The sequence below is a fragment of the Lepidothrix coronata genome, unplaced genomic scaffold (assembly GCF_001604755.1).
Source record: "Lepidothrix coronata isolate B3197 unplaced genomic scaffold, Lepidothrix_coronata-1.0 Scaffold6, whole genome shotgun sequence".
Taxonomy (NCBI): domain Eukaryota; kingdom Metazoa; phylum Chordata; class Aves; order Passeriformes; family Pipridae; genus Lepidothrix; species Lepidothrix coronata.
In genome coordinates, this window is record NW_016690186.1 from 944159 (window position 1) to 970626 (window position 26468).

General features: G+C 40.6%; 1 protein-coding gene across 2 annotated transcripts; it reads right to left on the reverse strand.

Annotated features, from left to right (window-relative positions):
* Positions 1 to 4268: 4268 nt before the first annotated feature.
* Positions 4269 to 25202, reverse strand: RGS20 (regulator of G-protein signaling 20). 2 transcript variants are annotated; one of them, XM_017833759.1, is made up of 5 exons: positions 25139 to 25202; positions 11953 to 12101; positions 7866 to 7952; positions 6819 to 7053; positions 4668 to 5598 (listed from the first exon to the last, which is right to left on the reverse strand). In XM_017833759.1, exons 2-5 carry the CDS (start codon positions 12096 to 12098, stop codon positions 5410 to 5412), a joined length of 657 nt encoding a protein of 218 aa, XP_017689248.1. In that variant the 5' UTR covers positions 12099 to 12101; positions 25139 to 25202; the 3' UTR covers positions 4668 to 5409. The 2 variants fall into 2 exon arrangements, with proteins under 2 accessions (XP_017689257.1, XP_017689248.1); XM_017833768.1 differs by lacking the exons at positions 11953 to 12101; positions 25139 to 25202 and adding an exon at positions 9204 to 11893 and having other exon boundaries at positions 4269 to 5598.
* Between the last annotated feature and the right edge of the window lie 1266 nt (positions 25203 to 26468).

Below are 26468 nucleotides of genomic sequence, written 5' to 3' on the forward strand. Positions count from 1 at the left end.
TGTCAGATAAGAACTGTTTGGCAAATACTTTATAGAGCAAGCTTTTCCAGTCAACTTGTGCAAGGAAGGAAACAGGACTTTTCTGCTGAGGGGAAAAAGGATTAAAATAGAAAAAGTTTTGTTATAAACCTTTTTCCAGCCAGAACATTGCTCAGCATTTAAAGTTTCTTGCATAGCTTTTTATATATAAACATTTTAGCTCAACTTATATTAATACCCATCAGAAAACATTTTTTTCTACTAAGAGCATCAGTTTGTTTTTAAGCCTATGTGTAAGTCCTTTGGCAGGATACTTCCTAAGAGTTACTTAAAGATGCACAATTGCCCTTTTTTTTTTAAGTTGTTAAAGACTACAAACTAATGACAGACATTTACTATCAGTTAGAGTGCTTTGTTTGGGGACCTTTCTAAAGGAACAAGTCCAAAAAATCATGTTAAAAATGATTGTAAATTGAATGCCAAGTAGACCTGAATTGACAACACAAATCCACAGGGCAGGCACAAGCTGGTTTGCATAGCCTTCCTCACACTACGTGTCCTTTAATCTTTATGCCTGATTGTGACACTTACGAAAATTATCTTTTGAGAAAATACAATAATTGTCTTTCTGTACTCACCAAGTCATATCTGGACTTTATCAAAACAACTAGAACTGTGGTAGCACTTTCTGTGATGTAGGTGTGTCCAAGTAGGAGTTGAAATAACATTACATGAAACCACATTTTAGTTTATGGCTGAGCAGCAGCCTTCACCCTTCCCTCTTCTGTCCCCAAGGTAAAAAGAACAGTTTCTTTTGCCCAGCAGAAGATGAATTCTAAGAACTAAATCCAACAATACATGTATTCTATTCATGCTTTATTTTGATTACCTAAATCCAAAATTAAAACTCTCTAAAAATGAGCTTTGGATGCACCTCTGTTCAGCAGTTTTCCCAGCTGTCTGAAGTTGCCCTCCTCTATCAGAGAGGGTGCAAAGTCTGAAGGATGTATAGGAGAAGGATGCAGAGATGGGATTAGGGCTGTCTCTTTTATCCAGCTGGCTGGCTTGTCTGCTGAGCTACAATTGTGCCATGACTGACCCAGTACATTCAGATATTTTATGCAGTGAAAACATACTGGCAGAACTGGTGATGAATCTCTCCCACCTGAGAATAGCAGGTTTGTTATTATCTTTATCGACACTTGATTTCTCTCAGATGAAACAGTTACCCTATAATTTAAGCTGGTTTTTACACTAATCTAGTAGAGAGAAAGGGGGGGGCACATTGCTTTTAAAGTGCGTGTGTGGTTCCAGTCTTTCTTCTGTAAGCAAGGCTAGAGGATTCTGCTCAGAAAACACAACTTCTGTATCCCTCATTACAAGACATTTCCTTGTATATAAGACATTTCCTTATATATTCTGTTATCTCGTTCAGGAGAAAGTATGGGTTTTAAAATACCTTGTACTGAATAGTTCTTTTTGACTACCACTAAGTAGAAGGCCAATATCTGCCCAGTGATCTTGGCTTTTGTGAATCCCACGCTGCAGCCCTGTTGCACTTTCCAGGCATTGCGAAGGAAGTACCTAGTTTTTGTCCAGAGTGCAGGATTCCACTTTGTGGTCACATACGTGAATTTTAAATCGAAACTTGCAACCCATACTAGCCTGGGCAAAACTGAAAATCATAAACATGAAGTCTTTGTTCTGCAAAATGTGGTTATATTACCTTTCAAGCACATGCCTTTGGAAATAGATCTTGAAATAATAGTCAGTCGTATAAACAACCTGAGGAGTTTCACCCTTTAAGTGCAATTTCTTACAGCTGTATATTAACTTCTGTTTCGATAGATCATCACTAATCTTGAATTGTTTTACTGTTTTAAAAGGTTTGGGATTAATTTAGTTACAACATCAGTATAGCAAATCTTTCATTAGTGTCATTGAAACAATACTCATACCTTTTATGGCAGAACACACATGCTCCTAAGTACTGCTTAGAGCAAAGTTGTTAAAAATTTACTTCACATTGTGAGAGTCTTTCTCATCACTTTCTTTTTTTTCAGATATGCTTTGTAATAAGAAACTGCATAAGTACATGATGCTTGTGTGATAAATTTTAATCTAAACTTTTATATAGTAAAGCCCTTCAGAGTACCTACATATATGGGTTTTTTCCTTCGTTTATATTGTGCTAATGACTTTGGAATTTAAAGGTCACTGTAAAGCACAATATGTTGGCTGAAGAAGCCCATGCAATTTTAATAGTGCTTAGCAGGCTAGTGAAAAAGAGCAATCTTTAACAGTATGCATGTTCTGTGGGAGTTACTGCTTTTATGATGTGCAGACATTGAAGGAAGAATGCCAGTGGACTGGAAAGTTGTTAGAGCTTAATGACATCCTGCAGTTAGATAAATGCCAAGGCAAACCAAGTGTGCTCATTTTCAAGATAGGATAAATTGATTTTGTGATAATTTCTTGATTAATTATAAATAATATGTCAATATGATTATTTTCTCCTGCTATTCATGTAACAGCTTGTCTATGGTAACTTCTCCTTTTCAGTGCACCTCACTTTTGCCCTGAGAACTTCGTGCATCATGAGCAAGATAAAGGCATGAAATGTAGTTAAAAACCCGTCTTCTGTGGATGGGTTTTTTGTTTTTCTCTTCCCCCTCCTTCTCCCACCTCCATGACTTACTTCAATTAAATCCAGCGTTAACCAGCTTCAAAATAGCAAGATATTTAGGGGAGTGGGTTGTTTGGGTTTTTAGGAAATACTCTCAGTATATCTAGGAATCTGCATTCTGCCACTGGTGTCAGGTGCAAGCTTAAGCCTAAAACACAGCATTAAAATTTGTTAAGATATTTCAGGAAAAACACATTGCAAATGTCAACATATTGTAATGCAGAAGTAAAATGAAAATTGTCTGGAGAATTTTAATTGCTTAGAAGTTGTGGCACATGAAAAGTAAGCTTAGAAATTACTACTTTCTTGTTTTAATAATTTAATTTTAACCATAGAACTGCCCAAACTATTATAGGTTTCTCTCTCCTCTGATTTCATTGCTTTTTGTTTATTTCTTTTTCTTGCAGAATAATAGAATTTACTGTTTGATATGAAGTGAGTGTTTGGTCTGTCTTTCAGCTTTTAATGAAGTATCTTTGCAGGGAAGAGAAATAACTTAAAAGACATTAAATCCTCCATTTCATGAGATGACATGCTTTGAAGTTTTTGTCATCTAGACATATGATCTTTCCAACAAGCTTAATTTGACCTAGTTAAACTTAATTTGTCAGCTTAAGAGTTTTAGAGCACTCTTACCCGCCCTGATTAAAAGAAGTACAGCATTGTCAGTTCAACTGTAAGCTCCCCATGAATGCTGCCTTATGAAGAGATCTAGTTTGTTTTATTGAAGTTACTACTTATCATGTAATACTTCATGTAAAATGAAATTGTATTGATAGTACTTTGGGTGTGTTTAATAGAAATTCAGCTGAGATAACCAGTGTTGATAGGTTAAGCAGTGGCAAACATTAACTGAATTGTGTCTTGAGTTGCTATATGTGGAAGGATTTCCTCTTAGCTTAGTCATCCAGCGTTGTGCTACAGAGGGCAAAACCACTTTGATTTGCTCTCTCTAGGGGTTTTTTTTGTTTACTTTTTTGTGCTGACATATTAAATAGTGTTATATTGTTGGAAGGAGATGATGAAAACTGGTCATGGATTAATAGACTGATTTGGGTGGTAATGGAACTTAACCCAGTACCAACCCCCTGCCATGGGCAGGGATACCTCCCACTAGACCAGGTTGCTCAGTGCCCCATCCAACCTAGCCTTGAACCGGTCCATAGTATTGTTAACTTACCATGTATCGGGTCTTCTCCTGTGGTGCTATGTAATGAAATGTCATTAATTTGTTTAATAATGCAGATGAGAATATGTCTCCTGCCAAGGGTATTGAGGAAACAATTAAATTGATCTCTCAAGTTCTATTGTGTTATTCCCATTTCCTTTTTTTAGAGAAAGTCCCCATTTTGTACTTCCCGTAGTGCTGGAATTAGGCAAAGAGTAGGTTTTGGAAAGGCTACAGTACACATCATTGAAATATGCCTGTCTGGTTCTCCTTTTCTAGGGGTATTTTTTTTTTCATTCTGTTTCCCATGTATAATTTCGTAACTATATGTGCCATTTGGTTCATTTAAATAAATAGGCAGGAAAAAATACAATTCAATGGAAATCCACTATAAACTCCAGAGTTTAATATAGTGGAATTGTAGTGAATCTTGTAGTTTAAAAGAAAGAAGATATTAGAATTACAGACGTACACATAGATTATGTGGATTCAACTTACTCTCTTCCTGGTATTTCCTGTGATTAATGGTTTAGAGATATGACGAGAAATCAAGTGTAATGCTTTGGGGATACTGGTAAATGAACGTGGTTTATTACTGGATAGAGCTGGTGCTGTCAGACAGTCTGAAATAGTGCTGTGTCAGAACACAATAGTTCAAGCTTCCTGCTTTTATTAATTAAATTGTGTGTGTGTCTGTAATAGAAACCTTACAAGATCTGTCAGGTAATGGGGGAGTTTAATATGTACAAAACCAAGATGGCTGATACTGCCATCCTCTTGGGAGTGAGTAGTGAAGGATTTTACATATACCTACTGAGGGAAAGGAAGAATATGTGACAATTCTTGTGCTTTATTTTGGAATTGGAATGCCCAGACACGTCTTCCTCTGAAGTAAATAATTTAACTTTATAAACATCAACAATAAGAACTTAATGCTTTCAGCAGATTTTAGTAGTAAAATAATAACTCTTCAGCAAAAGATTTTTTCTTTTATATAGGCAGCATTATTTCAACCAGCAACTTTCGTAAACTTGAGATTGCTGTGCTGATTTCCATTAGCACACCATGTACATATTATTTATACCAAAACAAGTGGAGTGTACCTATGCCAGGTATGATGGCATTGCCTGGAGTAAGTACCACAGTATCAACAGTAATATTTTTAACTTGGGTCACAGTGTGGATGGGGCAACTGATTTGGTTTTCAAGACAATTCTAACACTGCACTAAAAATTAATTTTAGTTTTCATGCTCAGTTGGCGTTTGTACCTCAGACACACATTGTAACAATTTTGCTTCCGAGTTGTGTGCTGTGTTTGAAAAAATACTGCATTTTTGAACAACATTTTCTCTTCATTGTGTTCATTCCCTTTTGGAAAATAACACTGAATTTGATCAGAAACCATATTTAGCTGATTGTGACAGAGCCTGTCAGTGCGGATTTAAATAATTCAGTCTGTAGTAAAACTTGCCTGAGTTATTTTCAGGTGGATATCTGATTAATTCTAAATTCCCTGTGGATTTGTGTAGCCCAGAGTTCCATTTGTTTTAAAACAAATACATTTAAGAATAGATTCTATGCTTCAGCGGGTTTTTCAGATAAGGACCGAAGCAAGTCCTTATAAATAGCAGAGTTCATAAACCGTGGGTAAGAGTCTCTGTGCATTAAGGTATAGATTTGAAGCTGTGCGTCATCAAAGGTGTGTTGTGAGGGTTCCAGCATATTTCGGTTAATCACTTCTCTTACTCTGGAGTCCAGGCTGACCTGTGTATTAAAATAGAAAGTCATGTAAATAATAGTGGTGAATAGTACAGATGGGGTTTTAGGTTTCTTTTGTAGGTTGAAAAAGTGATCTTTTTTTAACCATTTCAGCTGATATCTTCCAAGAGTGTAAAAACTGATAAATATACTTAGGCAAAATTGAACGTGTTAAAATTTGGAAGTAGTAATATCTTGACTATGGATACAGAAATGCTTCACTGAGGTACCTTACTTGAACAAGGCTGCCTGCAATCCCATTATTACTGAAGTCTTAGAGACCGGTGGGTTATTTCCAGACCAACTTCCTGCTCTGCGGTAGAGAGGATTTGTAATTTTTTGTGATGGTTCATTTCCTGGAGAGTTAGTGCTGTTGTAAAGAGACTGAATTTGGAGTAAGCAGTATGACGCAGTCGGAAAATGTAACCTGGGAAGCTGTTGCTTAATCAAATTCCTGTTAAAAAGCAGGGTGAATTGATGTGAACCACAGGTATGGTTATATGATAATTCCATACAACATGCAAGTAATGTAATTTTTTCTTTCTACAAGGCTGTAGTGTCTGTAGAAAGACTTTAGTATTACGAGAATAGACTGATTAGGTTTAAACAGTATTTTTATAAGTACGTAAGTATAGCTTGCACCGCAACAATTAAGTTGCAGTTTTGCAAGGATATTGAAAGGTTTAAAATTCCAGCCTGCTTGGCAGTTCAAACTGAACAGAGGTGTCTTTTAAGCTTGATATATTTGCTAACAGTGAAGTGACAAGTAGTTTTAAAAATTTTCGGGAAGTTGTTGTGTTTGTTCTATGGCATGTTTTGTCAGCTGCTCTTCGAGCGATTTGCGAATAACACTTTCTTTGTGGTTAATGTGCTTTTGGAGAGATGTGTACACCACCTTCCTAGTGCAACAAGAAAAGAAACTTTGTCCAACAGATGAAATTTAAGATTAGCAAGGATAACGCGATCATCTGTGTATTTGTGCCTCAAACTAAAAATTCCATGTCAGCATGCCATGGTAGCATAGGACACACTTTCTTACAACCAGTGAAAGTAGTTTTGACCATTTCACCTCAGTGATGAGTGCCTCCTTCTCCTAAATCTCTGCTTGATGGAAGTGGACTTGGGGGGTGTGAAAAAAGTTCTCCCTGAGTACTGGTGTAGCCTTAAACAAGTTAGAACTTCTGTGCAAAGCAACATCAAAGAACGTATTAGGAAAAGTAATATACCTCTTTTGGAGAAAGGATAGAAATATAATCTTCATAAATTAGTCTTGCTTTTTCTTCAATGACACTTTTGTTGGATTCTTGCTTTAGTTCCTCGCAGGCCATCCAGAAAAGCATGTTTTCCTCACTGAATTCTGTTCGTAGAAATTCACGAAAAGCATTTCTGCCAGCTGGTGTAAGCATCAACTTGTCAAATGACTGAGCCCAGGCATTTACTTCTTCAAGAGTAGGAGCAGGGCTTGAGGAGGAAGAAGAGCACAAGAAGAGAGAAATAAGTGATTGTTACTCAAGCTTTTTGTAGTTGGGAGGAGGTATGTGCCATCACAATGGAACAAAATCATAAGGTTCTTGGGGCTCTGATTCCTCACTGGAACTATCCAAGTGCAAACTCTAGTAAATACATTTATAAGGTATTTTTTGAAAGTGTGCTTATCAGAAGCTCTGATGCAGATGATTGCCGGTGCTTTGATGCAGAAATTGCAGTTTACTGCTCGAAGTAATTGCAACAAAGAAGTACTCCTGCAACAGCTAAGCATTTTTTTCTGTACCTAATAATCCTTGTTGTTGTTAAAAATTGTTTAAAATTGAATGAAAATCCGTATAAAGAAGCAATGATTCAAACACTATAAAAGGTACCCACCTGTATATTACCATTTTGCAGTTGCTTTTACCTGTTCGAGCAATTCTGAAGACTGTTGCTTAACTCTTGGGAGCTCTTGAGCTCCTTTTTATATTTATTATTTTTGTAAGGTTAACCTCATTACATAGTTGCTGGGTGGGAACAGGATGTATTTTCAAATTATTTCAGAAAAAAGGGAGACTGTTTACAGTGTTGGCTTTGATCTGTCATGTTATGAGAGTAGTTACGTGTGGTTACATGCTGCGTATAAACAAGGTAAAATATTATAGATCAGACCTTTGAAGGTAAAAAGCAGATGACTAGTAGATAATAGTTATTTTCATGTTTCAGGTAATTCACTGAAATGACTTAGTGTGGTTTATTGGGTTTGTTTCATTTTAGCTTGACAGAACACTTAATAAAGACCATACCTTTCCTCACAGTTTGGAATACCCTCTGCTTGTAGTTCGTGAGATGTTGTCCTTGCTCTCTCTTCATCTTGATTTCTAACAGTAAGGCTGCAAGGTAGCAAACAAAATTTTAGACAACTTTGTAGAGAAAAAGGCTGAACATAGATATTAAAAAAAAATAAATAAAAAAGCTAAAAGGACAGAAGCTAATGACAGCCACATTAGACATAGTTAAACTCTGACCTTAATTTTATAGTTGTATAAACCTGGCAAACTTGAATGTAGCTGAATGCTGTTTGATTTTGTATCACATAGACTTTCTACAGAGGGATCATAGATCCACAGAATATCTCAAATTGTAAGGGACCCATAAGAATCATCAGGTCCAGTTCCCTATATATGTGTATACACAAGTATATATGTGTATGGGATATATATGTATACATACCTACCCTTTATTACATATCAAATCTGTTCTCCATTGATGCTTATTATACTCTGTATGCTCAATGCACTGTTTTTCCTTAGGTTAGACTTGATGCACTGGTTTTATGTGAGTTAGATTCCAAGGTAGATGTTTTTGAATTTGTTTAGTTAGGGGTTTTTTTTCCTCCTTGGCTATTTTTTTTAATATCCATAGGGCACAATGAGGGCCAAGACTCTGGTTTGGAGTGGTAATACCATGTTACAAGAAAGCCAGAGTTCAGAAGCTGGATATAAGTTTTAAGTAAGCTAGAGACTTCCATATGTGATGTTGGAAAGGTAAGCATCTTTCAGAGTTAAGATGTAGATATAGCCAGATTGTGTGGTAATTGATTGCAGCTTTAAGAAAGTTCTAGTATATGCTTCAAAATGTGAATGAGGCCTGGAGCACAGAGTGGATCTATCATTGCTGAATATTGTTTTGAATATGTTTGACTGGAAGCACTTGTTTGTAGCATTACCAAAAAAAAAAAAGTTTGCTGCAATCACTAGCAATGTGCCATGGAAGGATAGCTGTCAAATCGTGCTGCTTTCATCAAATGTTGGCTTAGATGGCTTGAGTTTGTAAAAATTTCTTTTGTAGTTGTAAATGATTCTTTTTCATTTGAAACTGGATTTGAGAAAATAAATTTTGTTTTTAGGGAATGGAGACTACATTCCAGTATATCTAGGTCTTCATAACTTAGTGAGAAATGCATGTGCATGCACACAGACATTCATATAATCTGTAAAGCTGCTTAAAATATGTCAAGAAGAAAAGGTCCCAGTGAATTATAATCTGTAATTTATATGAAATGGGTTCTCCAGGTGAAATAAAGCAACACAGTTGTTATAATGTGATAAATATTAAACTTAATTTCTTCATTTGTATCTTACCTTTCATCCATGCTTATGTTCTAAGTTTTGTTACCTTAATCCGTAAGAGTCTCATTTATCTCTAATAAGATTTTGTGTTAAACCGGTTGATTTTTCTGCCCTTTTTGCCTTCTAAACTCTTGGCTAAATCTTCTTTGCAGCCTTACTGTTTACTAGGTATCTCCTTCTCCTGCTTTGCCTACTCTTAGTCCATAATTTGCAGAGACCTGCTTTTTTCTTTGCCAGGGCAGTCCATGCATTGAAGAGGTAGGAAAGGTTTCCTATTGGAGAGCAGATATTGCAAACAGTTTTTTTCAGCAACATCTGAACCATACATTCAAACCAATGAACTATTTCAATTTACCTTTCCAGAAAAAAAAGAAAAAAGTAAGTAGTAAACCTAGTTCTCTATTCTTTTGGGTTATATAGGTCTGAAGCATTTACTACCCTTTTTACTGGCCTTTTTTGAATATATAAACTGATATATTATGTATTCTTCCTCACACACAGACAAGAAGTGATATTCTTGTCATAGCTATTTTTGGATTTAGGGGAACCAAGATCCAATAGAAAGGATTACGGCCTTCATAGGATAATGCACAAAAGGGGAAAAAGACAAAAGAAATAACAAAAGCTTCCCTAAGAGAACACACCATGTCTCAGAAAATTACTTACAGGCAGGTTTTTTTCCCTAGAAATGTAAACAATAAAGAGACTAGTGCAACACTACATCCTCTCAGGATCTGGAAGAGTAACAGCCTGGAGGCTTGAGTTTTGGCTGTAGGAATGAACATAGGCTCTGAGCATCCAGCTGAGAAACTCATTTAACTTCATTCTAAATCTACTATTAAGAGTATGCTGAATATTGGATGTTCAGCAGCTCAACTGCATGACTCATGTAGACTGTTATTTTTATTCTTATTCATAATTTTTCTGTTCCAAGTGCATGGGCTATTTTGAGGAAAGGGTCTATGAATAGGGAATATAAATAGCTTAATTACGGTTTGTTTTGCATTTCTTGCTACTAGAAAACAATTGTTCTCAAAAAAAAAAAAAAAGGAATTATTTTAAAGCTAAAACAAGCTGCTCTGTTTCAGAGCCTGTATTGGTTTCCCAGATGATTCTGAAACGCAAATAGGAGTTTTAAACATCATGAAATTTGGGTACTTTCACACACCCTATTGAGTAAATTGCTTTCTTTGAATTGTTTGAATAGTGACATGCACAGAAAATGAGCATTCTGGAAAATATCAGGTAAAATGTCAAAAAAAAGCACTTTATCAACAATTTAAAAGGTAAAATGCAAATTTTTTGTACTCTGACTTAGATAAACATGTCTTATTTTTTCCTTTTATGGAAAAACATGTTTGTGTAATGAAGCTCTGGACTGAGCCACTTGCAATTGCACTGGACAGCTGTTGAGATGGCACTGGAATTTGTATGGGATGCTTTAACATAGACGTCATTCTGCAAGGTAGCAAACTCTGATCCAGCACAGGCACAGTACTTAATAGCTCTTTAAATTCTACCTTAGTTTACCTCTAAGCACCTGCTGAAAAGCTTTTTAGGATCAAAGCCAGAGTACTGGGCATTTTGCAAAAAACCTCTCCAAGCAACCTTTTATCCTTGCAAAATATTCACTGTTTGAATTAGGGAGGGCGGAATTTTGGGTGTCTTGGCTTCTGCTGAGCTGAGTACCAATACCAAAGAAACAATCAGCCTGCTCTTCCCTTGCCTTCTAATGGTGTTCTCCAAAGCATTTGCCACGAGGTGCTGTTGGAAAATTGGTGGAATAGATTCCTTGTGTGGGCTCTAAGTCTGTTTATGACTTCTTCCCTTTTCCCCAGTGCCAGGTTTGCTTGTTCTGAAGTGGTCGAGTGGTGGATAGTGAGTTTATAAGATGCACTCTGCTTGCTGCCAGTGTTTTGGTTGAACTCCTATGGCTGTTTAAGACTTTTTCTTTATTTAAATGCAAGTTCTGGTCTCATCCCCTAAACAGATACAGATACAGTATGGAAAGATCTACTGCAGTTTTGAATGAAATCACTTGGATCTAGAGGAGCTGGTGAGAAAGTGAAAGTGAACACATCATTAATTTAAGGAATCAAGTGATTCCTTCTCCTTTTTTGCTTTGATTACCTGATAGATTTTTTTCCTTAACACCCTGTAATGGGAGTTCTTCAGAATTATTTCTGCTTAACTCCTGATCTTCAGCAAGTACCCACAATGTTTAAGTCTCTGATCCCAAGGATTATCTTCAAATGAGTTGCAGGTGCCGTGAGTTGGCAGAACTAATTAATGACAACAGATCCAGTTGCCTTCAGGGGAAAAAGAACAGTGCTGGGCACCTGGTTATTCATTTTCTGACCTACAAATTCTTCCACCTTCTACTAACTCCATTTAACACCCTTAGTGCTGCTTGTTGAGTCCCAAATACATTCTGGTATTGCTTTCAGTTTTTAGTGGAAGCCTTGGTGAATCTCAATGCTGAGGAGAACCAGTCCTGCACAAAACAGACCTTCCACTGCACAGTATTGACAACAAAAGTACAACAGAGATACTGTGCAACTATTTTTTTAAAAATCTGTTATTTCAATGGCAGAGCAAAGAGAGAGTAGACTGAAGTAGAAGGTTGTGCACAGCCATCTCTCCCAGTCCCAGATTTGCAGAGTTACACAGGTGTTTTGTTTGGCTTATGTTGTCCCATATACTAGATATGTGTTCCTTCCCTGCAATTCTGTTCCCCAGAGGTTTTAAGGAGAGGGGTTACCATGAGCAGCTGCAGCAACAGCACCAACAAAAGCAGCAGGCATTGGACCCTCGATTTCCTGTGCTGAGCTGAGCCTGTGCAGCACTTGGGGTGTCCTGGGTCGTAGACATCTGCCGTTTGCGCATCTCCGTCCTCTCTGATCCCATGGGCTGCAAGACAGCAAAAGAGTGGGGGAGTAAGAAATCTCTCTCTCTTTTTTTTTTTTCCTTTTGTTTGCTTTAGAAGTCTTACCAAGAAGTGCTGAAGGCCACAGCTCCAAAGGAACTGAAAAGCTAAACACCTGATTTTCCCCCATGGAAGCCCTTAAGTGTTGAATCCACTGGAAGACTCACTCATTTAAGTGCTGTGATGGAAGGCAAAGGGCTAATGATTTCTGCACATGGGTGGGAATACAATGAGAAGGGAGTGGTGATGCAGAGAACAAAACATACAAGTGAGGGGTCTTGAAGATCTCTTGGCACAGTGGTATATAAGCCAAAGAGTTGAAAAGTATTTCCTGAGGTTTTGACTTCGAGGCCAATCCTAAAGAAAATGGTAAAGAATAGAGGGAGTTAGGGCCTCTTTTTTTATTTCTTTTTTATCTCTTTTTCTTACACTCGATTAGCCAATGCACAGACTTAATGATGCTTGAGTGAGACACCTGAGCTCTCCTGAAAATTTGGTCTTCGTTGAGTATTGAGGATGTCTCAAACCTGCTGGTTGCCGCTGTAGCAAAGGGGGAAGTGCTAGTGCTCACTTGTCCATTGTAGGTCTGACTGCCACAGTTTTTGAAACATTTTTTTCTCAAGAAGGAATCAAGTGCTTCTGTGAATATGGGGAGAAAACACATAAATAGATGATAATAATTACAGTACTTTGGTTGACCCCCAATGAAGACAGTGTGAAACAATTTTTGATAGATGCACTGTTTGTTTTTTTTGCACTGTTATAGGAAACCTTTTTGGAGCCTGCATTTTGCAGATTATGCAGAGAATTGGTGTTGATGAAATGAAGTTCCCTTAAAGTCCCTGTCCCTTTCTGACCTATCTTTGAGCTTCATATTTGCTCTACAGCACTTAATAATGCTCTCCCTGCTATGCTGAGGGTTGTGCCATATGTAAGTGACAGATGTCTTTTATAGATGAAATACCAGCTTGTACAAAAATAAGTATGTCTTTCTTCATTTTATTTGTATTTGACTTTTGAATACACAACATAACTAGTCATCCTCCTATGTCACGAGATCCTTTTGTGTGTAGGTTTGTTTCAGGTTACTAAACCTTCTTTTTAGGCCATAATGGTTGTAGGGGAATTAAAATTAGCTGCTACCAATTTTGAGTTCTTTTTTAAATTGATAATTTAGTATCAGACTTGAATCTAATGAAATGAATACTGGGGGGTTAAAAGTTGCCTTCCTTTCTAAGATGTTCAGCCAAGTTTAGGAAATAGTGTTGTTGTAACTTGAGGGGAAATGTACAGACGTTGTCATGTACTCGATAGAAGTGTCAGGAGAAGAAAGGAGGTTATTTTAGCAGAGTGCAGCATTACATTTTGCTGCACTTTGGCTACTGGATTTTTTTAATGCTGAATTTCTTTCTGTCTTATAGAGCTTAGCAGTTTTTATATTTGTGAGAACCACCTACTCTCCCAAGAGAAAAAAACATGACATGGTGAGCAGAAGATGCACCTGTTTTTCAGGGGGAATAAAATACAAGAACAACAATACAGATAGAAATTGTAACCCATATACAGATAGAAATTATAAACCATTTTGAAACTCTGTAGACCTAACTGACAAGCAATACCTAAGTGACCAGAAATAGAAAATCACAAAAAGAACATAGCTTCCCACCCCCCCAACATTTCTTGTTTCAAAATGTGGAAGAATAAATCTGAAATGTAGAATGAATTTGTAGATTCAAATTTCTTTCCTTCAGAGTTTCAGATTCACAGGAATAGAATGAAACTCTTTAGTATTGATTTCCTTCCAGATACCTTTCCAGATACCTATACTTTTTTAAATAGAGCCTTTTCACAATTTCAATTAGAAAGTGATAGTATAATAAAGCATTATTGGAAGAATGATGTATCTAACACTATTTCAAGCTGTTTTGAACAGTAAACAATTATTATTGATTAGAAAAATGTAACTTGGATTCAGATGTGCTGTTTATATAGCCTAATCCATACACTCTTACTTTTGAGATGTTTTATGTAGGTAGGTCACTCATTCATATCTCTAATTCATATGTCAATTTAACTAATAGTGATCTGAGTAGAAAATTTTGTTCCTGTTGTCTGCTTTTTCCCAAAGAGAAATGTATAGATGGGGAAAATAGGAAGAATACACTCTTCCTCCCTGCCTTGTTCCATCATGACTTAATTCAAGAGATCTTTCTGGATCCATTGTTACCATTTTAGGTGGTTCTTCAAAATTTTCTTTGACATCTTTAATGACATGGAAGAATATGTAAGTAGCTGCATGACAAAAACTGCCCAGCATCATCATGGCTTTGTTTCACTTCTGAATCATAGAGCATCTAACTATGACTGGTGCAGAAGAATTGTAGGAGTTTGTGTTGTTAATTTAGAAAGGGGAACTGGGAAATGTATTGAACTTCTGATCAGTAGAAGCTTATGATGTTCTATTGCCCTCTGTTTCATTCAGAGATAAATAATAAGTTAGCCTGGGCACAACACAATGTAGTATAATGGCAAGAGAGCTGAGCAGTGGTGCAGGTTATTACAGAGTTGTAGAAACTCCTTTGGCTCAAATAGTATTAAGACCCTTAGGACAAAACCATGTCAAGCTGGTTCAGGTTCACAGAACAAGCAAGGAGTAAGTGATCCATCTCAGTTTTTTAAACTTCATTCTTCCCTGCTGTTATCTTTTTTATTTTTCAAATGCAGCTCTGGCTCTGTCATCAAGCATGTTGCTCTATATACACCTTTCTACATGGACCAGCTCCGTTGGCCACGTAAGACTGATTAATCTGCGGGAGAAGCGGATATGTTGCATCAAGTGTGGGGGGATTTTCATCCTCTAACCAGAATCACAAAATAGAGTTGATCCTCATGTTTGCAGCGTGACTTGTTGCAAATGTACAGTTGTATTGTACACTTTTGTAATGCCAGACATGAGACCTCAATGCATAGTAAGACGTAGTCTTTGCCTAAGTTATGTCAGATTTTCTTATCTGTATTTATGGATATTCACTGGTCAGATTATGTGACCAATACATCTGTTCTAGAACAAGCAAGTATTGAGGCCATGTTGCTGAGAACACAGCTGCGTTGGGCAGGGCACGTCTCCAGGATGAAGGACCACCGCCTCCCTAAGATCTTGCTTTATGGTGAACTTGCCACCAGCTGCCGCAAGAGAGGAGCCCTGAAGAGAAGATACAAGGACTCCCTGAAACAACATCTCAGCCTTGGCCATACTGATCAACATAACTGGTCTACTCTGGCCTCCAATCGGGAGGTCTGGAGACACACTATCTTTAACGTTGCTGATGCTTTTGAGAACGCCTGCAGGATCACTCTTGAGGAGAAAAGACAACGCAGAAAGAATCGTGCCTTGCAGAATATACCACCTAAGGAGTCTTTCTGCTGTACCTTTTGCAATCGGACATGTCTATCTCGTATTGGCCTTTTTAGCCACCAACGCGCTTGTAACAAACATGGATAGTGCCCTTCCCAAATCTTCGTTCGCGAAGCCCAGCCATGATGATGACACTGGCTTTCTAGATTTCTTTGCTTTTCAGAAAAAAAAAAAGAAAAAAAAATGTAATTTAAGAAAAAAAAAAGGAAAAGGTAAACCAGTGAAGCCCAAACCCTGCAATTTTGCAGCTGTGCATGGTGATACAGCTCCCTGTCTGCTGCTTTTGCTCTTACATAAGCTGCTCCTTGCCTGGAATAGAGGCAAAGGCACAGACACTGAGTTTATGTAAGTCATTTAAGGATTCATTTTCAAAGGAAAGTACCTTAAAAAGTATTAAGGCTATCATATTATAACTGTACACAGGGAAGCATAATGATCTTGAAAGGTGTATGGAAAAAGGTCATAGAGATAAAGCAAGTTGTCTGAGATGCAGTGAGTTAATGACAGAGCCATGAGTGAGACACAAACAGAAAAGCCTTGTTTAATGTATATAGATGTCTTTCTGCTACTTCTAATATATCCAGAATGTCACTATGGGACATGGAAGTTTTCCATCACACTTTGCTACTTCTCAGTGAAACCACCATAGCTGTATAATGAGCCTTGCCAGGCAACTGCTTGAATTACTGTTGTGCGTTTTGCTGTGTGCAGGAATGGCTAGTAGATTCATCAGTTACTCCAGTGAATATTATTTGTAGGAATTAACAAAATGTCTTACTTCTTCATAGTACAAGCCACACTAGCAACAGTTTGAACAATTGCTTGACTTGTGGATCTGTGGGAATTGAGGTCGTTATTTTTTTTTTACCCCCGTAGACTTCAGGTGCACAGGACAAAAAGGAGAGGGTTTTTCTAGACCTCCTAGTAAAAAGGTCTTCTATTCATATAATTTTACAGTTGTTAATTTGGGACATCAGGTGGTCTGACTGGTCATGCAGTAAGTGTAAAACCAATTAGAAAATCTAGTATCTGTGTTCTTTGCATCAGTGATGAGACTTGTGATATATATTAGTTGAAGAATTATTCACCTGTAGCTCCTCCTGCTATAGTATGTGGTACTGGTGACCTCTTAAAGTTTATTATCCCACAGTACTAGGCCAAGGATTGCCAACTGTAATCAAAGTGAATGAAAGTGTGACTCCTAATTTTGCAAGAGGGCTTTCCTTTTTTTCTAGGCTGATATTGTGGCTGATCAGTTTGTTTTAATAATGAGAAGTCTGAATTGTCAACAGCATTTTGATCTAATAGTTCACCTTAAAGCTGCTAAAGGAATGACATATATTGATACTTATCATTTAGCTAAAAACTTTTCTTTCCTTATCCTGTCTGAGAATACCTTTGGCAGACCCACAAATGGTAGAGTGGGGAAGAAGCTGAAGAAGCACATGGGTGTGCCCCCCTTGCCAGCTGCTGCATTTCATAAGGAGTTTAAGAGGTAGCCTAAACCTCTTCCCACAACCTGAATGTGATGCTTAAATAACCATCTCTGTTTATTTAAACCGCTAGTACAGTGTTGCAGAGAAATGCATGTGTGGAGCTGGGCAGGGAAAACATTAGTTGCAGCAATCAACTTCGGAGCTCAAGGAGCCCTGAGAACTGAATTGTATATAAAACTAAGTGCATTCAAGGGTGGGGGAGAGTTCAAGGCAATTATTTGGCTGTAGAACAAAAGAGTGCATTCGTGAGGAAAGCAATGTGTACAGCCATCTTCCTACACCTGGTGCTGTCAGGTAGATCACTCAAATCTGACATGAGACTGTTTATTAGTCAATATGGCAGTGAAATGAGAAACAACCTGTGATTGAACAAATTTCTCCTTCTAGAGAAATTTTATAATGCAGTTAGAAAAGAAATAATTACCTGGGTCCATTTTTTGTAAACATGAGTGCAAATACTCTTCTATCACCTTATTAGCAGATGTGCACTTTGAAAGTGGCAGTTGGTAAATATAACTTGTTGTCACAGCAGCCTCCCAGGACAGTTGCTTATTTGGTCAGTTGACACTCTGGAGATAAAAACCAAGGTGGAGATGTTCTTTCTAAGGTTTTCAGTTTGCCTGCCATGCAGTTGGTATTTAGTTTTAAATGGATTTTTTATTGACCAGTATTAAGTATTTTCTGTTTCCTTTCTCTTGCCAGTCAAATATAAGTATGTCCATCAACAAAGAGGATGTGTTCTTTGGAACGCCAAGATCTTGTCGTGGTGAGAGGAAATTCTATCCTAGTTTTTATTCATTCAATTTTGAAGTATTAATGCTAATTACATATAGTGTGCATTAATGCTAATTTCATGTATGTGCCTGAAAAATGACATTTTTCAGCTGCTGAAAAATTGTATCACTTCCCTATGGTCAGTGAAGACAAGGGAATTTATACCAGATACCAGCTGAGGATCTGATCTGGTACTCGTATTTATGCTGCAGGGAAAAGCAACTTCATATCTTGGGTTGGACTTAACACCACATGGTGGTAAGCAGAGGTGTTCTGAATTATCTGAAATGCCTTTCTTCAAAATCTGTAGGTTTTTTTTTTTTTAATAAAGAATCCTCCTGCTTCCTGAATGCATTTAAACAGTTGGTTACAATTACTGAAAGTGACTTTTTCTGTCTTACTAAGGGAATGCAGAGAGTCGATGTGTATCAGTGTGCATGAACTATTGTTCTTTGTTTCTGCTCTCTTTGAACAATTTTGCATTTATTCTTTGAGAGAACTCTTGTTTCAACTATAAAATAAATTTTAGAGGTGGATATTTTTTATTTCTTCCAAGGTAGTTTAATTATGTTTAGATTCCTAAATTCATTTATTCAAATAGTTAGAAATACAGACTTATGAGATGCTGTTCTTGAGATCCTTGCAAGTTCAGGAACATCAACACCCCTCAGGTTCAAGCTCAAATCACTGCTCTGCTTTTGTTTTGGTTCTTTGGTTTTCTGGGGGTTTTTAAGTCACTTGAGTAGTCACACTGAGCTCTAGTGCTTTCCCTCATTAGGACTGAGGCAAGGTTATATTGCTGCTTCAAGGTAAGTGAGGAAGGTCTAGCAGCAGAACTTACCTCTGAGCCTGAATGGACAGTTTTAGCAACCTATTTTGTGACATTTTGTCCACTAATACACTTGGCATTCCTAAACCTTGGATGCCCCCTGGTCTCTTGTTTGTGTTTAATTGCCTATTACCTTTAACTCCCTTACTAGGTTGCTGTGCTACAAGAGAGGTCCATAACCTAAAATTTGCCTCACTGAGAAAGAATCAGCCAATCAGATATTGTCTCTCTCTAGGTTATCTTCTTCACACCAAACTGGAAATTTCACTGCTCTAAACAGCCTGTACCTCCTTTATCCTCTAAGATTTCCAGATCTCTCAGAAGGTGCTATGAGCATGAACAAATTGTATGAGAACCCTCTGTGCTGGATGTTCCCTGCACTTTGAGACCTGGAATCTGTCTTCTCTGTCCCCACCATCTGGAGCAGCTACATGCCTTGTTTGAAAATGGGTTAGAGAAGAAAACATAGAGGATTAGAAAACTGGAGATAGACCTCTATCTTGTTCATGTTTACTAAGGAATCCAAAAGTACTTTTAGACTCCTTATGGAATGAGGTGAGATACCTTTAACCAAAGGACTTCAACCTCTACCATCTCATGCTCTGTTTGAACCCAGCCTGGGTACAGTTTTAGCCAATAGCTGGGTATAACACGAAATGTTATCTCTGTGTTCAATTATCAGTTTGACTGCCTAAAGTAATGACAGCACTCTCAAAGACACCCGTGTCTGCTTGCTGAGGGCTTGGGTAGCCATAATTTAATAGAAAAAATATTACTTTCTGGTCCATATGGATAGGGAAGGGCTAAATCTGATGATTCTTGGGTGGTCAATGGGGTGTGATTTTGCTAATATTGCATCACTGTGAGGAATCAAGTCCTTGAACAGGACAGTCAGTCAGTGTCCAGTTGGCAAGAGGAGTTTCAGTTGCAAAGGTCCTCGTAGTGGTGGTGTTGGCTGGAGCAGATGAGACTGACTCATGAGTTACTGTGCAGCTCTCTCACGCTCCTTGGGGCCGCTCCAGCACACACATCGTCCATCCCTAGCGATTATCCTGAGCTACATACAAAACATCTTCTACCTACCTGAATTGTGTACACAAATCTGTCCTACATGGTCATTTCTGCATCTGCAAGACGTTTCTTCTGACTACATACAAGTGACTGGCTACTTGCAAGTCTCCTCTGACTACCTGCAATCTATGCAGAATTGGACTGATTTTGTAGCCTCGGAGTCTCTACCCTAGATGTTAATCAGCACCTTGAAACATAAAGAAACTTGTCTAGGCACAGCAGGTCCTGCCTGGAGGAATCCACAGAACTGTCCCCATTCTGCATGGAAAGCACCAATAAGTCAAACCCTTAAATGAGGACAGGAAGTAGTTGCATTGATCAGCTTGCCTCCAGTTGGTTCACTGTTCCAAGTCAATCTAATGTAGCATCTATGCAGATGCCTAGGTTCAGAGTTTCTGTATCTCCCAGGGAAAGAGATGTCCTTCTCTATGTAATGATAATAACAAATTTAGTCCATTTTAAAATTGTCCCTAAAGAACAATGAAACAAAAATAGAGGAAAATTAATGGCACATGTTCTTGCTTCTTATCCAGCAAGATAGCATCTATGAATCATATAAAAAAGTAGATGCTCATATTATTGAATGCTAATAAGTAATCAAAAAAGTCCAGGGATTTAAGAAAGCATCTGAAACACTACTTTTGACAATAGTGGAAAAATTACTGTATGCCTTAAGAGTAGTGTTGAAGTGGTGAAATAAGTATGTCTGTCATACCTTTTCCATTCCAAAGCATGCCTATCTAACATTCAGATTATGAAGCATTTCTGTATGTAACCTTATAAACACAAAGGAGTGTAAAGGTCAGGAGTGAAAATTATTTCCCTGTTTAAAAACACCTTAGATGATATCTGGCTTAGTTGTAACATTTATAGTATTTGCTAATCTCTCAGCAGAAAGGTGGGTTACAAGAACATAACATTCCCAAAGAAGGAATATTTAAAATCTAAGCCACAAATGTCAAATTTAAAAAAAAAAAAATCAGATAAATTAAAAAAAAAAAACCACAAGAATAAGCAGAAGATTGTAGTCAAAACTTTATACTTTTATCCACATTTTATGCTAGAGCACAATGACATTTTCTCAGCTCAAAGTGCAAAGATTCTATTACTTAAACATAATTACTTAGACATAATGTTTCCTTCTTGTACATGTTACAATCAGGCAGGTGTGCAAGCTTTTAACTTGTCCTCAGGGCTGATTTGCATGGCCACAGCATGAAGCTTTCACAGTAACTCCACAGCCTGAGAAGCCCTGTGCTATAACACTAGCTGACAGCCACTTGGAGTGACTGCACAGATATGGATCATATAGTGCAATTGTTTTTCAGTAAATACTTCAGGCCTGATCCAAACTCCATTAAAGCAATGGAAACCACTTATTGGTGTCACTGAGCTTTAGGTAAGGTTATGTAACTCTCACAATTGCTGCTTTGTCTTCGGATCCTCCCAGCAATGATAATCAGTGAGTTGGAAGAGAAGAGATTCTGTCCTTATCTACTAATGTCATAAGAGACTTGCAGCTGGGGCCAAGCTCCAAGTAAATCTCTGAATCTATATTTTAACAATTCAGATATATGTGGGGCTGCAACATACTCCCACTGAAGCCTGTGGCAGTTTATTGTCAGCTGAAGTATGAACAGGAAACTCGATGCTCATGCTGCTTCCTCTTCATTGACAAATGTGACAAGCAGGCTTTCTGCATCAAGCAGTGTGCTATTTTAGATAGAGAAGAATTCTAATATATGTTAATAAACTCACCCACACATGTGCACATGCTTTAGGCATAGTTGTCGAATTGCCCACTTAGTAAGTTGAGAGCAAGAGCTCTTGGAAAGTTATTTTCTATTACTGGAGATTTGGCACATTGTGGTGAGATGACTGAGGTGGTTGAGAGTTTGTAAATGCAAGACAGAGGTTAGCAGAAAGGAGACTGGCAACCACATGGAATAAACTAGCTTTTTGTGTCATTGCTGTGCCCAAGTCTGTCGAACGCTTAAGTGGATAAACTTGCAAAAGTGTTGTCCTTCTATGAGTTTAACTAACAACTCTGGAATGCTTTTATGTCAAATGTCCAGAAATTGAGAGCCTTTACCTGTTTCACCTAATTTATTTTTCCAGAGAAGCAGCAGCTCAGATGAGCCGAGTTCATCTATCCAGCTTAAAACATCACTTTACATTTCAAAGGGAATGTCTGAATGTCTGAAAGTGTATCACACCCACATAGTAAGAGGTAATGGTGCCTTGATTAGTCACCTCCAACTGAGGCGTTTTTCTACCAATAGCTGAGACCTCTTCTCCTTTTTCTTTGGCATTCAGTGCTGCCCAGTTGGCCACTACCTCAGCCCACTGTCTGCAAAAAACTTCCTGCACTAAAGTCATTCTCTGAGTAAAATCTGACTTTCTTGTTAAGAAACCTAGTTACTTGAGGTTTCAGTGAGATTTTTGTGGGGTGGGGTTTTTTTGTTTTTGTTTTGTTTTGTTTTTTTTTCCTTAGAGGGATGCCCTGTATCTCCTCTGGATAAAGAATTGCTTTCCTTTGGATTTTATCACAAGAGACTTCATTGAAAATATTATTCTAACATGTAGTTAGCAGGGTCACTGTCTGTCATTATTTCTTCAGTAATATGGGAAAGACATGAGAGAATTCTTTACCAGCTGCATAGAAAAAGCAACCTGTTGTTCCAGTCCAGCTGATTATGCGGATGCTATGACAGTGGAGCAGTATGAATATAAGTATAGATATAACTTTGTCCCAGGCCAAGTCCCTTCACAAACTAGGTCATTGCAAACTGCAATTAAGTTAAATCAGTGTCAAGTCCTTCTCCTCTGCACAGCACAGGCTCTTGGCATCCCTTTCCTTGTCTTCTAAGGCAGCTGGAGTCGACCTCATTGGATGTATGTCAGTCACTGCCTGATCAGCTCTCTCAGAAGCAAAAACAAACAAAAAAACCCCCAGGCTTCTCCAGTGTTGGGAGTTTTAGCATGGCTTCAACCCTGATTTGGCTGGCTCTGATGTCAGAGGAAGTATCTGCTTCTGGTTATTTTTATGTAGCTTGCTTTCAAAAAAAAAAAATCATTCATCCTAATATTTTACAAACCTTTCTACTACGCAGTGAAATTGCTGCATGTAGCAGATTACTCTGCTCACTCCCATCATCTCCTACTGAGGGCTTGGTTGCATTGTGCTTAATTATGAATGGTCTCCAAAAAGCCCATTTTACTGTACTATGAAGTGACTCATATCACACAGAAGCTCTGACAACTCGCACCGGGTACTGCAGGCACATGGCGCTGTATTAGTTGGTGACTCATTTCATGTTGTACTCGGTGCTGAGATCTGACTCACACTGAACTGTGTGAGGAGCTGACTGACATTGTACTGGTCTGAAAGCTGGTTTGAATTGGGATGACTCACCCTGGAGTGCATTAAACGGTGATTCACATACTGTTTCCTATTGATTCTGATTGTCGCGATTCACTTCGGATTGTACTATGCTGGCATCTGGCTGCTCTGGCAGGGCAGACACAGTCATAGTGACACTGCCTTGTGAGCTCAGCTGTACTGCCAGATAGCACAGTATCAACCAGGAGGAGTATTACCAAAGTCAATTTAAAGCTGAAGTAAAATCAGAATCTGGCTTAGCACACCTTCACTTTGGCCATGACACTTTATGGGCATCTTTGCTTCACCTGGCTCTGACAAACTTTGAAACATGCCTACAAACAGCAAGTGGGGAGTCACGAACATCTAGCTAAGAGCCCTGCTGCTTCTGTGCCAGGAGATCTCTGGAGTATTTCCAAGACTTGCTGCCTCCTTTGTCATTTTTATGAGTGACAAAAAGATGAGATAAACTTTCATAAGTGACTGAGTACTGGTAGTTGCTTAAACGTTTCAAGTTCATCAACTCGTGAATCCAAGAGCTACAGGCACCTTATACTCTGAAAACTCCTTTCTGGTACTTTAAGCTCAGCCATCAGACATCACTACTCACTCTGAGATATGTCCACTGTTCTATCCAAGGGGTAAAGAAGTGTGTAACAGCTGAGATGATGCTTCCATGATTAACTGTTTGTGACCCAGAGTAAAGATATCAAAGTAAGAATTGATGTGAAGGGTAGATAAGAAATTAAAGGGGAAATAAACTAACTGTTCTCTCACCTTTAAGCGTTTTATAAAACATAGTGCTAGTTTTACATTCAGTTTTCTGAACATGCTTTGAGTTTAGAAAGATGCTCCTAATTTTAAACTGACCACAACTAGGACTGAGGTCCAAGCTGATACTGATTCTGATGCCCATTTAGTTGAACCAGTGGTTACTGGTTCTTGGTTCCATAGTATGGCAGTGGTGTAACTAGCATTACTGGGACTCAGCTCTGGAGAGCCCTGGATCTGGTGCTAATGTTCTGTTTGTGCAGTGGGAACAGAGGTGCAAGGAGACTCCTCACTGTTACATCATAGCAATGGTATAGTATGAAAAGTTTTGATTTTACATTTTTCAGCAGATGTAAAACAGCAAAAATGAAATAATGGAACAGTTGCATCAAGTAAATTTCATCAGTATTAAATTACTGTAATTCTTACTGGAACGTACAAGGATAATCTTGTTTCGCTTTCTGCATTTGTGTCCAGTTTTCATTACTGGACACACTGCTTTTTCTTGCCCACTGACATTACCTAATGACAGAGCTCGGGAAGAGCTTTTTCTCTACCAGGAGGATGCATTATGAGGCAGGCTAATACTGGAAGAGTCTCTATGGAAGCACTCGCCTGTTGCTGCTCATCTTTCCAACTTCGCAGGGGAGCCCAGGGCCCCGAGATCGGACGCACTGCGGGACTCCCTTCACGGCCGGGCGCAGGGGGACGGATGCTGCCTTGTCTTCGGTCACACTCGTGAGGAGAGGCAGAAGGGCCCCTGAAAGCATGGCAGGGGGCCGAGCCTAGGTGTTACCTGCGCTGAGGCTAGGGAAGTGACGGGGTGCGAGGTGCGATCCTGCCCTGGGGAGGGGTCCTGCCCCCGCTCCCGGAGTAGCGGTCAGCCGGGTGCCACCCGGGCTCTGCGCTGGGGACGCGGTGGGAGCCGCGCCGGGAGCCCGTGGGGAGGGACGGGACGGGACGGGACGGGGCGGGGCGAGCCCGAGCTCCAGGCGCTCCTGTCTTGCAGCTCCCGACCCTCTGAGAGATGGGAGAAGCGCTTTTTGCGTCGGATCGCTCCGGTTCCTCCCGGAGAGTGCGGCCACCGCCTCTCTCCCGCCCTGGCCGCTGGAGCCACCGCCGGCAGCGCCGCCCGTCACGTCCCGTCCTGTCCCGTCCCGCTGCACCCGGATCGGACCCAGATGCAGCGCGGGGGTCGTGGCTGCCGGCGAGGAGCCCGCGGCTGCCCGGACCGCGGGACCAAGGTGCCCGGTCACCGCCGGGCGGCACCGAGCGCTACTTACTGTGTCGGCGACGGGACCCCTACGGGCGTCCTCGCCCGCTTCCCCTCCGGTCCCGGCGGGATGGGCGGCCAGGATCGGCGGCTCGCCGGCCCCACGCATGCGCCCGGTCCCCGCGGACTCTCACGGTGCCGGCCGCGGGTGGGCTCCGCTGCCGCGACCGCAGCCGGAGAGAGCGAGGCCGGCAACCCGCGCTCCCCGCCCCGGCACGGCCCGACGGGGTGGGCTGCGCCGGGCCGCCCCCGGCGAGGCGAACACCGGGGGCCGCTACGGCTCAGGGCCGGTTTGCAACGGGATTGAACGCGGCAGCGCCCGCACCGCGGCGGCTGAGTGGGGAGGGCGCGGGGGGAGCCATGGGGCCGGCGTCGCCTGGAGAAATGCCGGAGGGACCGGCGTGGGAGCGTGTGAATGGAGTGTGTGCGTGTGTGTGTGTGTGTGTGCGCGCCGAGGGGAGGGGTGGGAAGGGTTTGGAGAGGCGGCGGTGCCGCCTCGGGGCTTGGTACTGATGCTTCAATACAGATGCCTTACAGGAGAGCCGGGCTTATCAACCTGGGGCTGGAACACGGTCGCATTTTAAGTGACTGCAGGGATACATATCTTCCCATCCCCCTGCTGCCTCCTGCCTTCCAGCGGCTCACAGCTCACCGCCGCCGGGCTCTCCCGGGCTGGCTCTCCTGTTCCAGCGGGGCAGCTGTGACCCGGCTGCGGCAGCCGCGCAGCGCGGCCCCGGGGAAGGGGAGTGCCCGGGACCGCTGGGCTCGGCGCTCACCCCGCTCCTTCGAGTCGGCCCTCTCGGCAGCGGCGCCCTTACCAACACCGCCACGTTTTGGGGATTATCTCACCGATAACGATCCGCCGCCTCCACTCCCCGGGCAGTCCCACATGCCGTCTGCCGGAGAAGGATTAACGGGACGACTGCGGCTGGCTAGTGCCACCGCCGTCCACGGGCAGAGTGACACTGTCTTCCCGTGAAACCCAGAGTGATTCGATGCGTGAACGCTCTGCGCGTTCCCGGTTCCCGGAGCGGGACTCCCGGTTGCCGTCTGGGCTGTTCGCTTCCCGCCCGCGCACCGGGTGCGGTGCACGGCGGCCACGGGAGCCGCCTCGCTGGAGCCCGCGGACCCGGGAAACGCTGGGGATGGCAGATGGGGAGCAGAGAGCTTCGCCTGTAGCGCCTGGGGCTCTGAGCCGCGGGAGCTCGCCCTGCGCCCCCGAGACTCCCACGCCAGTGCCGGCTGGGACACGTGGGCGGACAGCGGCTTCCCTGGCGCGGGGAGTAGGAGGAGGAGAAGGAAGGGACAGATGCGGCCCCAGAAGCGGTACTCACGGCGCC

Coding starts and splice junctions, on each gene's coding strand:
- RGS20 (XM_017833759.1), bottom strand. CDS start 12,098: ATGGGATCAGAGAGGACGGAGATGCGCAAACGGCAGATGTCTACGACC. Junction 7,953..11,952: donor TGTTGCTGCAGCTGCTCATG/GTAACCCCTCTC, acceptor GCTACCTTGCAG/CCTTACTGTTAGAAATCAAG. Junction 5,599..6,818: donor CTATCCTTTCTCCAAAAGAG/GTATATTACTTT, acceptor TTTAATACACAG/GTCAGCCTGGACTCCAGAGT.